The 17,532-nt window shown below is 36.2% G+C and overlaps 1 protein-coding gene across 1 annotated transcript; it reads right to left on the reverse strand.

Moving 5' to 3' along the window:
• Nucleotides 1–3,888: 3,888 nt before the first annotated feature.
• Nucleotides 3,889–8,052, reverse strand: LOC116286352 (uncharacterized). The gene is made up of 10 exons (XM_031692828.2): nucleotides 7,847–8,052; nucleotides 7,657–7,750; nucleotides 7,299–7,389; nucleotides 6,987–7,070; nucleotides 6,387–6,477; nucleotides 5,747–6,020; nucleotides 5,325–5,351; nucleotides 4,885–4,941; nucleotides 4,595–4,633; nucleotides 3,889–4,518 (listed from the first exon to the last, which is right to left on the reverse strand). Exons 4-10 carry the CDS (start codon nucleotides 7,028–7,030, stop codon nucleotides 4,499–4,501), a joined length of 552 nt encoding a protein of 183 aa, XP_031548688.1. The 5' UTR covers nucleotides 7,031–7,070; nucleotides 7,299–7,389; nucleotides 7,657–7,750; nucleotides 7,847–8,052; the 3' UTR covers nucleotides 3,889–4,498.
• Nucleotides 8,053–17,532: the final 9,480 nt, after the last annotated feature.

The raw sequence follows: 17,532 nt of genomic DNA on the forward strand, positions 1-17,532 counted from the left end.
ATAATGGCGAAAAATAAACCAAATCAAATTTTGCAATTTAGGTCACCAAGTACAATAATCTCTCTGTTTTCTTTATCAAGATTCTCGAGTACAGTTTCAAAGGACTCAAAAAATCTACGATCAGTACTCGGTGGCCTATAGCAGCATAAAATATAAAAGCTTTAACTATTTTTTTACAAGATTTCGACACACAAAGCTTTTAACGTATTATCTTGTATCAAATCATGTCGAATCTTATAATTGATATTATTTTTGATATAAGCACAAACCCCTCCTGAATGTCTTTTTTCTATCTTTCCTGATGATATCATAATCATGACCAGAAATCTCGGACATTGAGCCCGCGATCGCAAAGCGTAGTTCCCCAATCGCAGTACTTCGAGATCGCATCAAAAATATAGCGAAAATGTATGGGAGACGACAACATTCATGTAAATAATTTTTTTTTTCTTTGCCAAGTTTGTATTGAAGTATATAATTAATTGTTGTTTCGGACAAACTACATAAAAAATAATATTCAATGGGCTTACTTTGCTTTCCATGCCATGCGGCTTTAATTTTGCCCTTCGAAGATCTCCCTAGCATCCACCATAGATTAGCAAGAAGTATCCATACACTATCTTCACTTGGTTCCAAAGAATCCATGACTCGATCATTTTTAAGTTGCCAAGATCGATCTAAGTAGTGCAATGTTTACTTTGATCGCTGGCGAAGAAATTGGAAGTCTTTAGCATTAGCAAAGTTTGCCTTTTGGGAATCAAAGTTTTTAATTTTTCACAAAAGAAGTTTATAATCCATGTCGAGTGTATCCTGCTTCCGGAAGGCCAAGACGACGCACGAAAATCCCCACTGGTTTGGCGTTTTAAAAGGCATTTTCTGAGCGTGTTTGATACCAAAATGAACCTCTGAAATGAGGCTTAGCTATGCCTCAGAGAAATCTGGGAAGACTTCCAAAGGAAGCCCAAAATCAATGATAAAAGACTGTGCACTTTTACTTCCGGTGAGATGAAATTTGGCTCGACTTTTCGAATTACAAAACAAAATGTCGGTTCAGCTCGATTTTCATGATTTTGAAAAGCTCCAAAGTACTTTGAGGGTTGATTTGAGTTGTAGTCTTACCTATGTAAGACGTGACAACGAAACATAAATGCAAGTGAAATTTCATTCACAATACACATTTTAGATATTATACATTCGACTTCAAAATAATTTGGTTAGGTTTTTACTTTTTCCTTCCTGTTTCCATGTAAAATGACCAATGAAATGTTGTTTAGCTGTTGGTAGTAGCCCTCACGTACCTACGGTGGCCGAGAGGGGTCATCCAAAGTTGAAATGCCAAACTGCCCAAATCGAAAATCGATACACGCTGAAGACAGAGTAAGTCCTTCTCTAGTCTATTATCGCTTCAGACAATTTGACTTGGAGCACTTTCGCTTAAGCCAATTTGACTTGAAGCACTTTCGCTTAAGCCAATTCGACTTGGAGCACTTTCGCTTAAGCCAATTTGACTTGGAGCACTTTCGCTTAAGCCAATTCGACTTGGAGCACTTTCGCTTAAGCCAATTCGACTTGGAGCACTTTCGCTTAAGCCAATTCGACTTGGAGCACTTTCGCTTAAGCCAATTCGACTTGGAGCACTTTCGCTTAAGCCAATTCGACTTGGAGCACTTTCGCCTAAGCCAATTTGACTTGGAGCACTTTCGCTTAAGCCAATTCGACTTGGAGCACTTTCGCTTAAGCCAATTTGACTTGGAGCACTTTGGCTTATCGGCCGAGAAGGGTCATTGGAAAACTTTACCAGGCGTTCCTAATATCACCACAGGTAACCCACAAAACTGTTATACTTCGAAAGAGAAAAACAAGATGGCGGACGAAGATGGTGAGCGGTTTTTCTAAATACAGGAATCGCTCATCCATTGTCCTCTAGTGATTTCCTCTAGTGATTTATAAGTCATATGGTATATCTACGGTATTAGACTGCACTACACTGCACTATACTACACTTGACTGCACTAAACTGCACTACACTACACTTGACTGCAATAGACTGCATTACCCTGCACTAGACTGCACTAGACTACACTAGACTGTATTAGACTGCACTACACTGCACTACACTGCACTACACTGCACTACACTGCACTACACTGCACTACACTGCACTACACTGCACTACACTGCACTACACTGCACTACACTGCACTACACTGCACTAGACTGCATCAGACTGCACCAGACTGCATCAGACTACATCATGCTGCATCAGACTTCATCATGCTGCATCAGACTGCATCAGACTGCATCAGACTGCACTACCCTGCACTACACTGCACTAGACTGCATTACCCTGCACAAGACTGCACTAGACTGCATTATCCTGCACTAGACGGCACTAGACTGTACTAGACTGCACTAGACTGCATCAGACTGCACTAGACTGCATTAAACTACATCAGACTGCACTAGTCTGCACTAGACTGCATTAGACTGCACTAGACTGCATTAGACTGCACTAGAGTGCACTAGAGTGCACTAGACTGCATTAGACTGCACTAGACTGCACTAGACTGCATCAGACTGCATCAGACTGCACTAGACTACACTAGACTGCACTGGACTACACTACACTGCACTGGACTACACTAGACTGCACTAGGGTGCACTAGACTGCACTAGACTGCAATAGGGTGCACTGTTTCCCAAAACGTTATCCTCCTCTCCACCTAAATGAAACTATAAGTAATTTTCATCATAGTGTAGTACGTGTTTTTCATAGAACGCATAATATAGTCTTGTCCAAAAATGGCTTGTTTTTTATTTTCAATACTTTTGACAACTGCCGCGCATCTCAAAATCTCATACCATGCGTGTTTAGCTAATAGCATTTGACTGACGGCAAAAACAGCAATTTTTAAACTCTTTTTGGAATGTCAAAATTTTGGACAGATCGTCGGGATGAGTGTGACGTGGGATGTTTTTCCCGATGACTGGGATGGGGTGGACTAGCTCGTCCCACGTACACACATGTAGACCTTTATGGATTTTCTGGTCTTTTATTCGCTTGGTTGTTTTCTTCACTCTTCTACTCTTAGTGTGAATTTGAACTTGAACTCGAACTAGAACTAAAACTCGAACTCAAAAACAACTAACTCTTAGTGTGTGCTACAAACACTTAAGTATTATTTGTGGTCTATAGAAAGTGACGTCAAGCCGATAATGACCTGACGCTAACTGTGATTGGTCAATGCGACTCAGAGGAGTTAATGAGCTAGTTCCCAATTCCCGAGGAGGAATTTGAACTAACCCAAATTCCTATGATTTACTCAACTCTAAATCGCATAGATCATACAGTAGTCGTTATACACTTAACTTAACTAATTACCACTTGAAAGTGATTCAAGTTTGAAACAAAAATGAAGGAGATTATTGAGACTAAAGTTGGGGCGTCAATAGATTGTTGACACACCCGATTATGCAGTACTATCAGAGAACAAAAGCTTTAGAGATGTCAAAAGTGAATAGAATGTTTGCTCAGATGGCCAACAACTCCACGTGCTGAGCTGTCGACCTTAACCTCAAGCAAACCATTAGGACTGACATTTTGGTTCCGAGAACACGTTTCTTGCTTACCGATCAATTGATTCTGTTTAACTTTGACACGCGTTTCTGTTCTCCCTTGTGACATGTGGAACCAAAATGTCGAGCCTATTCATGTAATCCTAGAAGTAACACTCAGAGCAAATAGACCTACTTTTCTTAATTGATTAATTGATTCCTACTTAAGTTTCGTGCCTGATAATCTGTTTTCTGTTTTCTATGATGATCTACAATAATCAAACTTGACAAACATTTTGTCCTATGACATGAGTGAAGAATATTGAACAAATATTGTTTTCTCTCAAGAGAATAGAATCAGTCTTTTATTAGAATTTAATCACAGCAATAATCTCTCAATACAATCATAATAACTTAAAAAAATAATAATAATAAGCTGACGTTTGTTTCGCAAACTCCAAAATGTACTCGAGCATAATTCTTTTACATTGCATCCAAAGCAAATCGTTACAATTGTCGCCTTTTCCTTTATCTTTGAATTGAAAAATATGGGAATTGCGATACCAAACTTATCGAATAAATATCATCAGGGAATTTTGTTGCTCCAACTAGCCGCCCATTTATTTATGGCTCAATCGTAACAATTTACTATTTTGTGCTATTTATATAGTACTGATCCGTGTGCGTTTCGTGCATTTATTCAATTTTCAATTTCAAATTGTTTCCACGCTGTTCGTTAGAATCTACTAAAATTGACTTCTCCACAATCAAATTACCGATGTTCTCTAAGCTTTCTTGTTTCTTTCTATTGGCAGCTGTGAATGTACAAAATATTGGTACGACACTGGTATATAGAATCTACTAAGGTTGAATACTCTACGATTTGCTTGCACGATTCAAAGTCTTGCGATGTTGCCTAAACTTTCTTGTTTCTTGGAAATACTCATCTCTTTCTCTTGGTAGCTGTGAATATACAATATACTTTTTAATTATAATTAGGACTATAATCATGTCAAAAAATATACTCGGAATAACTCACCTAGTCGCGACGAGATTCTGGCTTTTGGTCTTTTCATACCTAAAAGGATGTTAAAAAATCTGTATTTAATAAAAATCTTAAAGCAAAAAAATAATTAAAGCATTCGACAGTGTTTCTATGATCATAAATATCTGGGGTGGCAATTCGCCATTTCAAATTATCATAACTGCCTTTGGCAAAGTATGACTATGGCGGGAAATAACCTTTAAAACCTAAAATGCTAAACTAAGAAGCGTGAATTTACATAACTAGTCAGGTCTCCAGATATGCACTTAGATTTAAATACTCACTTCCAGAATCCGAAATTTCTCCAACTGCCCCAACGATCACACTGTCTGCATCCTCTTCTGTTGTAAATTAAATAAGACACACGATAATATGTAGTCTTAAAAAGCTCTATAGAGCGTTACAGATTCGTGAGTTTCAAATGGGTTTTCACATCAGTCCATGATTTTTGAAAATTAAATTAGACATTACATGTCACCGGCCTGACTGCCAAATTCAGCAGTTATTAAGCATATATTGTCGAACTTTTTTCTTTCAATAACTGCTGATCTAAAATACTCACCTCCTGATTGGAGTTTGTGACCCAAACGTTAAGTGTTTGCATTCTCATGGAACAAAGTAATGACTAATTGAATCCACCTCATCCCCCCTCCAAAAAAAAAAAGAAAAAAAAAAAGGAAAGAAAAAAAAGAAAAAGAAAAAGAAAAACATAAAAGAACATTACCTCTTCCTTTCTTTCTTGTTCCAAATTCTAAAATGAAGGAAATTTATTACTTTAATCAGTGAATGAGAATGAATATAAATATTTTTTTAACTATATAACTACTTGTTGCATATTGCAACTGAGGTATGGCAAGTATTTGCAGAATGACTTCTGTACTAAGTTATTCTGTATGGATTAATCCATGTCTGGACGTAATTTAATGTGAATACATTAATAAAAGAAGGATATTATGAATTTTTTGATACTCGACCGATAGTAATCGTGGGAGGTTGAACGCCCATCAGTCATGAATAATGCATGAGGCGCACTGCATAGTTGCAGTCGCACAGTTTAATGTAAGATTACTTGGTAGATTAATGACCATTAATCACAAAATTCCTACTGTTAATTTTCAATAAAGTAACATACGAAAACAGGCTTACTTTCATCTAATTTCTTGATTGCATCCACTGGCATCCATTTTTTTGAAAAATGGATGGCGGTTGTCATCACTCCCTCTCCTCTGAATCGCATTTTCTTACCAATACACCCAATGTTATTGACTTTCACAAATGCTCTTATGGAATTTTCAGTTATCCCAGTTATATCTTCATTGACTGACTTGCAATACTCCAGGAATTTGCGTGGATGCAAAGCTAGTGTTGTGCCACACACACATCCCTTGGGACTGAAGTCATTCTCAAAAAATTTGAGGACCTGGTTGTTAAGAAAAGAGCATCCAATAATTAAATATTATAACATTTATAAGTGGGCTAAATGTTCTTTTTTTTTTTTTTTTTTTTCTTTGGCAAGCTACCTTTCAACTTTCCAAGCTTTTAATAGGAAGAGGAAATTTTTGTTAGTAAGCACTACTGAAATTTCAAATAATAACTTATTATAAATTTTGATAAAGAATGAGGTAAAAATACTGACGTTTCGGATGTTAGTCCTTTGTCTTTACTCTCTTTTCTCACTTTTTTCCAATGAAGGACTTAAACCGTCAGTATTCTTACCTCATTCACATGGTGTACAACTTATATATTTCATCAACTGTTTCATAAGTATAACTGCTTAGTATAATACCTTGGAAAAGTAGTTTGGGTAATGCTTTCTTCTCTGAATTGGTGTTTGGTTCTGTAACCCAAGAACTTGCATGCAAGCAGCAACTTGATCCCTACATTGATAAATAGAAAATAATAAAATATCTTATTGAATTTATATAACCCTTTTTAATTTATACATGTCTAATTCATACCCCTCTTTATTACAGTATGTTGTATACCATTAAAGGGGAAATAGTAACTATTAACTCCCCGCCAAATAACCTGTATACCGACTTCCTGAAGAGAGATCAACTGAAAGCCAAATTCCTTGTTTTGGAGTTCTAATCTATTTCTCTTCATTATTTTCTTTCGTATTTTGATGCTTGCTGACCATTAACTGTCAATGACCTGACAACCAATTACCAAGAAACAGTTGTTCAACAGGTCATGTGAGGCATTAATAGTTATTATTACCATAAAAAGAGTTAGCTAAAAAATAAATTATGATGGACTAGAGGGTAGATTTTGATTGACTAGTAGAATATACATATAAAGCAGAGAGGAACAGATTACAAACATACAGTATGCTTACATACAGTAGGCACTGAATAATCATTTGTTGTAGGGCTTAATTAGTCACCTTTTTGCAAGAATACCATGCCTCCTTAGTCTGGTCCACATCATTCTGTAACCAAGCTGTTGGGCACTCCCATTTTATTTATTTCTATAATTTTAAAAATGAGAAGAAAAAATAAACTAAGACAAGGCCTACAAAGGAGCATCTATTGGGTCTATGAAAGTCCCTTTTCCTACTTTTAGACAAATGAAGTGCAATTTTTTGTAGCAATTGGGTAAGCTGTTTTTAACCATATTTCTAGTCTATGACATCATCAATCCTAATCCCTCTTTCAAGTGTGCTGTTCCTGCTGACCTTCTACATAATATTACCTACCAATATGACAGACATAACATCCTTAGGAAGAAGATTTTGGTCATGACGATGAACACCATGCTTCTTCTGAAATCTTTGAAGTGTTCTTTTCCTAGGCAGGCAGATTATTTTTCAACTTTAAGCTCAACTTAATTAAGTCTTAATATATAGGCTTAAGCTTAAGCTTAAAGTTTTTAAGGGAAATTATATACCCTTAATTAAAACAATAAAAGTCTAATAAGCTTAAATGCTAAAAGTGTACAAGTAGCAAATCATAATAATATGAATGGGGCGTAAATCTGGAAATCTTAGCTTAGATAATAACAAAAATGTAAGATTATAATTAAGCTTGGTAATTAATGAAGTAAAGGCTACTTACGACCAATCGATGTCGAATTTTTTCTTTATATATCTTCTTATAATTTCCACGGGCTTATTTTGATGTACAAGATTTTCTACGAAATTCTTTATTTCTGTAAAATGTAATTTCATTATTAAGCAAAAAAGCTACCAAAATTCGTGCAATATATGCATAATAAGCTGCATTCAAATAGTTTTTGACTCCTCACCATCTTCGTCCGCCATCTTGTTTTTTTCTTTCGAAGTATAACAGTTTTGTGGGTTACCTGTGGTGATATTAGGAACGCCTGGTAAAGTTTTCCAATGACCCTTCTCGGCCGATAAGCGAAAGTGCTCCAAGTCGAATTGGCTTAAGCGAAAGTGCTCCAAGTCGAATTGGCTTAAGCGAAAGTGCTCCAAGTCGAATTGGCTTAAGCGAAAGTGCTTCAAGTCAAATTGGCTTAAGCGAAAGTGCTCCAAGTCGAATTGGCTTAAGCGAAAGTGCTCCAAGTCAAATTGGCTTAAGCGAAAGTGCTCCAAGTCGAATTGGCTTAAGCGAAAGTGCTCCAAGTCGAATTGGCTTAAGCGAAAGTGCTTCAAGTCAAATTGGCTTAAGCGAAAGTGCTCCAAGTCAAATTGTCTGAAGCGATAATAGACTAGAGAAGGACTTACTTTGTCTTCAGCGTGTATCGATTTTCGATTTGGGCAGTTTGGCATTTCGACTTTGGATGACCCCTCTCGGCCACCCTACTCACCATAGTCTTTCTTTGTGAGTGTCGCCATATTGAATATATCTCAGATGGGTAATTCCGCTGACTTGACCGTGGGATCAAAATGTCCGAGATTTCTGGCAAAGTATCTATTTTTATAAATTCTTCTGATGTGTTCTCGTCAGGCCTTGTTTCATTTATTGCCAATATGTCAAAATTTAATCATTAATTACTATTTTCAATTCATCTATATATTAACAAGACTTGAAATATTGGCGAAGGACCCAATTTTTAGTCCTCTTGTTTTAGCGAAGTTAAGAATTTCCAATTGAAAATTCGATTTGGAATTCATTGTAATAGATATCTCAGCAGAAGATGTAATGTAGTTGGGTTGGTGATGGTTATCTAAATAACATGTATCTTTCTGACAGTTTTTTTTTCAGGAGTTGATATAACTCTACCAAAAGAGTTAAAGTTACTCTACATAGTGGAGTAACTTGAAAGAGAGTTTAAAAATCTACTCTACAATGAAGGCAATCTTAACGCTTCCAAGAGCAATTTGTATTTCTCCAAGAGTAATTTAACTCTTTGGAAATGATGAACAGTTGAACATTACTATAAAGAGTACATTATCAATGCTAGAGTAGGTTTGAACCTATTTTAAGATTTAAAAAAACATAGTTTTTTTAATCATGTTTGACGAAAACAACCAAAGTAAGTTTGACTATTTTTGGAGTAAAATTGACGGGCGTTGTTTCAACTCCTTTTGTTGATACGACCCTAGAGTAGTTTTAACTCTGACGTATCGTACACAAATCTATAATTGCTTGTAGCACTCGACCTCTTTCTTTAAGTTTCACCAGGGAAAAAGCATATGCCGCTTTCATTTTTTCGGCTTTTTATGTGGGTCAAATTGTCCATTCTTTGCCCGATCGGAACGATGGTAAGGTTCTTGGCCCTCCTATCTCGTCGATCCGATCAGCTTCACTTGCGCTAGATCACTCAAACACTTCCAGAGTCATCATATTCTGAATCGCGTTGTGCATCTTTCGCCGGTGATGATGTGCTTGCGAATCAGATGATTTCTGTAAAAGAGAACATTTTTGTAGGTCTTCGCACAATCATCTATACCACACAGGACATGAAGGTTGAACTCGTTAGACCACGTGCACATTATATGACATGTATCAAATTGTCATAAATATCGCTCGCTTGGGCTACCTGTGTTCTAATATGTTAATTGATCATTGTTAACACGTCATAACGCGCGCAAGCGTATTCTGACTCGATCCTCAATAAAACACGCCGTCATGAACTAGGACCTATCTTTTATGTTGTGTTAGTCACAACACCAATCTTCTTGATCGTGATGTAATATTTCAAAGCCGACAATGAGGACTGGACGGGATTTCAAGTCCAAGCAATTATAGTTCTAGTCCGAGGCACCTGACCAAGCTTGTTGACCACACTAGTTTTTAGCTAGTTATATCTTTTTGTTGACGATTAGGTAAATTCGAAACGAAACTGTCTTCCAAGATTTGTATTCCTTCAAGAAATACTGATGTACACAGTAGAAAAATATATACGACACAGCTGTAACATTGAAGTAAAGGGACCGATGGCTAAAGAACGAAAAGATTTAAGAGGATTGTTAATGAGCATGTTTGTCGATGGCGCCAAACATGCTCATTGCCGATATAGACAGAAATTTGAATTCGAATTCGTTTTGAAACTTGTATTGGCGGTTGTAATGATCTTCGTTCCCGGCATTAACTCAAAAATGCTATCACACCACACATATAGGTTTAACTGAGTTGGAAGCTATCAGTGAAATAATTTTGGTTTTGACAAAGAAGACATAAAGCGATTTTTATCTGTGCCCGTATTATTAAATGCAAGTTTCAAAACAAACTCAAAATCAAATTCTGAATAATTAACTGAATCTTATAGCCTTGATAGGAACGCATTAGCTGGTTTGACTGTAACTGCAAAATTAAGAAGTACGAGTACAGATTATGTCACACAGTGGACGCAGGGGAAATAAAACAGTTTTGATCGTGTTTTTTATGTAATAAAAGCAATGGTCAATGCCCTAGCAGTGTGTAAATCTATTGATGGTGCACTTGGATAGCTGGGAGAGCACTCTGGTAGCCAGAGCTATAACTCTCACGCTACCATCATGCTCTTCCAACTATCCGCGTGTACCAGCAATAGATTCACGCACGCTAAGCATTGACCATTGCTTAATTAAACCAATCAAAAGATGTCTCTTTCACTCCATAAAGCTCTAATTTCTTTCGCAAGATAAAATTTGAAACAGAGTCAAAAGCTTTTGCTTTGACCACTAGATTTGTCATACCTTTGTCAATATTCAAATGCGAATGGTTTGTGGTATTGAAAAGAGCTGTAACGGAGGAATGAAGAGGACGAGGTATTTCGTAAGCAAATTATCTATCTCTTTTCAGATAAGTATACATTTGATTATTCACTACTCTTTTGCAAATTTTAGATATGGCAGGAAGGACAGATATTGGTCTATAGTTTTGCGGATCCGATCTATCATTGGATGCAAAGTGCTCTGAGTTTTACTGTGTTGAAATTTGAAAAAAAAATTCAACAAAAAAAAGTTCAGCAATAAAATTATCTGAAAAGAAAGAAAGAAAGTAATAAAGCAATTAAGAAATTTTAAAATATCAAATAAAATAATCCTGGTTTGGTCATTACTTTCATATACACTGTTCAAGAAAAGACGAAGACTAGAATGGGGTGAGTGAAAGATTTTTATTGAAATTTTTGTGTGAAAAGTTATAGAATAACATGAAACAACATGCAGGAAGCCCAACCTCACAAAAAGTTTTTCCTTGGTTCCCTTTGTTGAAATTCTTTTTTTAAGGTGGCTGCCTACTTTTGAACGTTCGATTTGAGCCTAAAATGTGCGCGAGCTCAAAAACTGCTGAAAAGTCCACAAGACTTTATTGAAGGACCATACGCGTTTTGAGCTTTTTAAACAGGGGAAAACCCTCAAATTTTATACGGAACTCTCTATTTTTTAATAGCTTATTCAAAAAAACTCCTAAGAATCTAGGTCATATCAACATTTAGAAAAAGTTAATTTTTCTAACACACGAAAGAAATAGATTTTTGTAGGAATTTTTGTACGACTTTATGATATTTTTTAAGAGCACCCGCCCAAACTACAAAATATGACAAATCAGTGTATCTCTTTGTCCTTTTGTCGAAAATATGCATGTATTATTGTAGAATGATTGACTAGTCTTCATTCGTGCAATCATAGAGTCTGCAAGTAACTAGTATCTTATGAAACTTAATTTTTTTCTGGTCACTTCCTGTGGAGCAATCTTTGCTCCAAAAGCTCGCGCGTAGGCTTCCATTAAATACTGATTATCTCGAAAACGAGCTCGGGACACCCAATTAATTTTTCTTTACAGATTTGGAATCAGCATTAAATTTCAATTCGGAAAATCGAAGTTTTAAAAAAGGTTTAATTTTTTTCCTAAAGTAGGCAGGTGCAGTAGAATTAATAAAGATATACAATCTTGGACAAAAGGAGTTGAGAAATTTGCACCCAATCATTAAAAAGTACAATTTTCCTCATGAAAAACCGTGTTTGATTTACCGTACTCCCTTTTCCCTAGGACAATGTTGGTCTCAATAGGTAGCACTGCTTTGCCTGTCTCCATATGGAAACAACATCGTTTAGGGGAGGGGATAGGAATTTTTTTTTTAATGTTTTACATCAACTCACAATTTCCCAACATTTAAATCCAATATTGTAGGTAACGTTTTTATAGCCATCATAATTGTATAATCTCCTACCAAAAAATCTTATAGTTTAGACAATTTCAGTGCCATTGTTGAAATTCAAGTTTGTAATGGGGTTCTATAATTGATTCCCCAGTCTAATTCCGTCCCTATACTCTTAGGAGTCTGTATTTAATGGTTTTTATGCATGGTCAGCCGATTTGCTCTATTTGACATAGCATATTATCAGGAAGCTCAACCTTACGAAAAATTATTATTAAGCGGGGCTCCTGTGTTTAAAAGGATTTATAATGAGGACCAAAACACGTATGTGCATGTACAAATTTGTTTTAAAAAAACCATGACCGCTGGATTATGAAAACTTTGCAAGTGACAAGAAAACTGAGCGGTTTTCATTGAAAAGCCCTTTTAGCGCAAACATAAAAACGTTTTCAAATAAAAATAAACCGCCGTTAGGAAATAGGTTGATAGATTAATAGTAGCGGATTTTGATTTTTTTTCGAAAACATTGGCACTTTTAGAGGAAGCGGGTGAGCCCGCGAATTTACCTCCGCATTTTAGCCCTGTTCATTCATAATTTTAGCAGAAAACTACTCTAAGCCAAGGCTCCCTGTGATGCGAATTTTCACTAAACTAATATGTTGAATATTTTGCAAGACAATGTTTTTTATTGGCCAAAGCTGAAACTCAATGAGGCTAGGGTGAGCTTTGAATTTTGATCTAATTAGTAAGAACCTTTTTTTCATCTGAAAATTAAAGCATGCATCTCATTAGTCTTCACGATGGTCGGTTGCTGTGGCTTTTGCTCCAGCATTGCCATTGACAAAAATAGAATGCATACATAATGACGTAATTTGTGACGAAATACGAGTAATAGACCACACATCCCGAACTGGAAAAACTACAATTTTGATTTTATGCAACTTTATCTTTCCCCATTACGGATTTCTGTAATTGTCTTTGCGTTGAAATACCCTTAAATTTTGACCATATATGGTCATGTGGCGGGAAATTTGAATTTTTTAATTTGCTTTAACTTTTCGCCATTTTATCCGATTAAGACCGGGTTTTCACTATAAATGTTTGTTTTTGAGTATGAAAAATGTCTGTAAAGTTTTAAGCACTGCTTTTTGATATTTTAACGCTGTTACTAAAAATAGGTAGCACAAATGACGTCACAATTTTAAGAAAACTTTAAAACACTTATCCAGTTTTCGTTTTATCAATATTTTCAAGTGTCTTACTTGATTTGAAATATAAACAACTACTCTGTCAGCCAAAACTTGGAGGTACGAACCAACCTGGAGCAAAAGCCCTAGCAACCGGCCATCGTGCTTGCAAAATTTTTTTTTAAACTGAAACAAGAGAAGCAAGCTTTCAAAAGTGTCAAATATTTACAGACAATGTATGGTTTGGATGGACGCTTTGTTCTCCCAAACCATACATTCTCCGTAATCCAGAATATTTCTCTGCTGACTGGGAAACTTTCCCATTAGAAATTTCGAGGTTGTGGGTAAAACTGGGTCGATTTGGTATTGCAGTACATTGTTGGTCTGTTTCAGAGGACAGATTTCCAAGATGGCGTTTATTTCGTCCCACAATGCACTGCAACGCCAACTCGACCCAGTTTATTTTTTCTCGACCTCGGAATGGTTAAGAGTAATTGAGCTCAGCGTTTTTTACACCGAGTTCTTATAAAACACTTCAACGTCTTCGATAGTATATTTACCCGCAATGCCTGTAAAGAATCTACAAAAATTATTAAAAACACAGCCAGGAGGAATGGTGTAAGAGAACCCGTCGTTATAACTTTTTTCCTGCGTAGAGGCAAAGTTGGATATATGGAGGTCGAACCCACCTCCAAATGTTGGTCCATAGTAGACAACATGGTATAAAGCGTCTGCGGTGCCTACTATTTCAAATTTCTTAGGATTGAAGCCATGGATGTTGTATAAAGAGAATATGAAAGATTTCGTAGAACTCTTGTAAGCACCTGAAAATATCAATAAATGGAATATTATGATCACATAAAAAAGACAAAAATTAAGGATGACGTTCATGGGCAAAAGATCTACAATCGGTTTTTTTTTTTTGTTTTTTTGTTGTTTTTTTGTTGTTGTTGTTGTTCGTTTTCTTGTTTTGTTTTTTTTGTTTTTGTTTTTTTTGTTTTGTTTTTTTGTTTTGTTTTTTTTTTTTTTTTTTTTGCATTTTGCATTTTGCATCATAAGGAAACACATAACATCACATAGAAGCAGCACAAGAAATAAAAATTTGGGGTCAACGACTTGTTTAGTCTTTTTTTTTTTTTTTTTTTTTTTTTTTCATGTTTGTGTTAACTTACCTCCTGATGACCATGCCAAGTTAGCGTATCCACCCCATATGTACTGGTTTTTCCTCACTAACGTAATTGTAGCTCCTTTTCCGTCACATTGAGGATGGAAGGTTTTTGTCACATCAAAGCCGTCTTTCTTGCCTGACCAGCATCTTGCCCATCGAATGTTTACGATATCTTCAGGCACTGCGTCCATGAAAGTCTTTAAAGCGTTAAAATAACTGTCACCGCCATAATCCTTGAGAATCTCTGAATCCTTTAAGTAAACTAAGAACCAAAGTAAAATTGGATGGATGGATGGATGGATGGATGGATGGATGGATGGATGGATGGATGGATGGATGGATGGATGGATGGATGGATGGATGGATGGATGGATGGATAAATGGATGGATGGATAAACAGCTAAAGAAAAACAAAATAAAGGTAAAAAAGAATTGCTAATGACGTACTAATGTCTGTACAGTTTTGGCCGTCTCCTTCGTAACCATCTTTGCACGTGCAGTTGAACGAGCCAACAGTGTTTGTACAAATGGCGTTCACACTGCAATTATGCTGTCCTGTGGTGCATTCATCCGCATCTGTTAAAATTCGAAAGAAGATAGTAACAGTAAAGTTGGCTTTCGATCTGCCGTCAATTGCCTTTACTCTTCAGCCCGCGAGTCTTGCTTGGTAAACTGAGCAATCACTCTTTGCGTGTTAATTCGACCTAAAATAAGTTGCTTTTTTTTGACAACTACATACAGATCTTATATATATTTAGTGTCGTTATACCTTTGCAATTTTGGCCTTCGTAAGCATGCAGGTCTTGGGCACAAACATTCGTAGGTGTCGTTATCGTAGTCAGGAATGCAAGCGAAATTGTGAAGACAGGGAGACTTGCTGCAGTTGGACTGGACAATAAAAGTAGAACAGAATTATTATTTTTCTCTCTCGTCAAATTGAAGATTAATCGAAGATTAGTTAATCTATTGACTAGTGAGATTATTTACTTGAAGATAGATTACTTACTTTAATATTAATCAATTGAAGATTATTTAATATACTGAAGATAAATAATGGTAATTAAACTGATTGGAGTGCAATTTAGTCTGAAACCAAACGCGCGATTAGAAAATCTGTAAAAAAATTTATAATTGCAAGTTCGATTTCAGACCAAAATTGTACGACACGGAGTTCAATTACCAGTTTATTACGCCCATTTTGAAATCTTTTTTGAAAAAGACGGTTCTTTTTTGTCTTCATCCAATTCTGTAAATTAATAATTATAATTATTATATAATTACCAATGAAATATCTATTTTTCTCTATTTCGAAAAATTGATATCTTCACACGTGAAAATAACATGTTATTTTCACGTGTGAAAATAACACCATTGCGATGGCTTTTCAAAAATACACGGAAAGAATAGCATGAAAAAGCCAAAACATACTTCATTGATAATTATATAATAAACAGAATATTACATGGCATGAAAATCTACACTACGCTCACTCGTGAGAGATCTTTTCAACACTCGAAAATAAAATACATATATACATATTTCAACATACAATCTGAGCATTGCTTCGGCTGTTTGTAATCTTACAATGCGTTGTGATCAATCTGCTTTTTATTAAGAACGGCTTATTTAAATGACAAAACTGACCGAACCTCCTTCAAAACTCCATTGGAATTGTTCTTTTTTTCGCCCTTTAGTATTTTTTCTACGATTTACATACATCTACATTGATTATTTTCTTAAGAAAGCATTTAGTAAATACAACTGTTGGTCAGTAATATTAAAACTTAGTCTCCCACACAGCCGCTTTCTGTGTCGTCACGCAACGCTTTCTCCCCTGACTAGCGGCTGCTTACCCGAGCACAACATTCTTTTCCTATGAATTAACCAATCACGGCTTAGTTCTCGAAAACCAGGAACCATTCGCGCCATATGGAAAACAAGATGCGTCGTTAGAGCGCCTAGGATAAGCCATATCGATGTGCGCTTATCTCCTTTTCCGACACCCTAAGAGATAACAGAAAATGCTGATTTTAAAAAATTCGCATTTAACACTCTAAAAGATACCAAATCGCGAATTTTTACCCCTAAGAGATACGACGAGCATCCCCGGTACTTTTTTCCCGGAATCCCTCCGCCCTCCCCCCTCGGGCGTGTAGAGCCTTGATCGAAAGAGTAAATATTGAAAAGTGTGCAATTACGTTTTTAAAATAAGATTTCAAACTCACCCTGATGCTGTAGTGGTTAAAATCTGGATTCGGACTTTGAAACTTGGACAAAGAGTTGTATTTATCAGTCGGCAACAGCTCGCACAGGTACTGAGGGTTCCCATCGTAAAAGAAGATGGGTTGTTTTCCAAAGTTGATGGAGAAACAAGTCATGTTACTGGCACAAGCAACAAGACATTGCTTGTAGTTCGGAGCATGGAACTGTTGTTTGTTGTTTACTTCTAGTGTACTGTTTGGGTGAAAGATAAAGTTAAGATAGCCGAATTCTGGTGTTCGATGATAAGGCTGTTTGGCAGCATTGAATATAGTTTCCGAGGAGCTCGCTCCTCTGAAAAAAATTTGAGCAAAGGGAAGCATCCAAAGAATAGCGAGTGCCTTCATGTTTCTCTGATTGTCTTAGCAATATGTTCAACCGACGACGAACATCTTCGAATGATTGTGAATCCAATTGTGGTGCAAAGTAAAACTTGAGAATCCTGTCATCACCTGTCATCACCTGTCCCAACATGTTGTTTTGAATCAGTGAACAAAAATTAGTTAATAAGGCAAGGCGCTATGTAATTAACGGGTAGAAGTGCCTTCAGGCATAATATTATGAACCTCGCATATCAATAGCATCCTGCGTTCTTAGGGTCTATATATCGACTCTGGTGCTTTTAAATAAATTGGTTGCTAGATTACTGTTGCGTTACATCATTCATTTATTGTTTCGGTGGGCATGAACTTACTAATTCATTGCATTCGTTTAGGGTACACAGATGTTTATTTACAGATGATTATAAATATTTTGCTAAGGCATATAATTACATTTTTTGGTTGAAGTTATTGTGTGGTTGCCAATTCTTAATTATTTTCAACTTG

Source organism: Actinia tenebrosa, unplaced genomic scaffold (genome assembly GCF_029948245.1).
Source record: "Actinia tenebrosa isolate PJP-AT-01 unplaced genomic scaffold, QUT_ActTen_1.0 PGA_scaffold11__36_contigs__length_13525064, whole genome shotgun sequence".
Lineage (NCBI taxonomy): Eukaryota > Metazoa > Cnidaria > Anthozoa > Actiniaria > Actiniidae > Actinia > Actinia tenebrosa.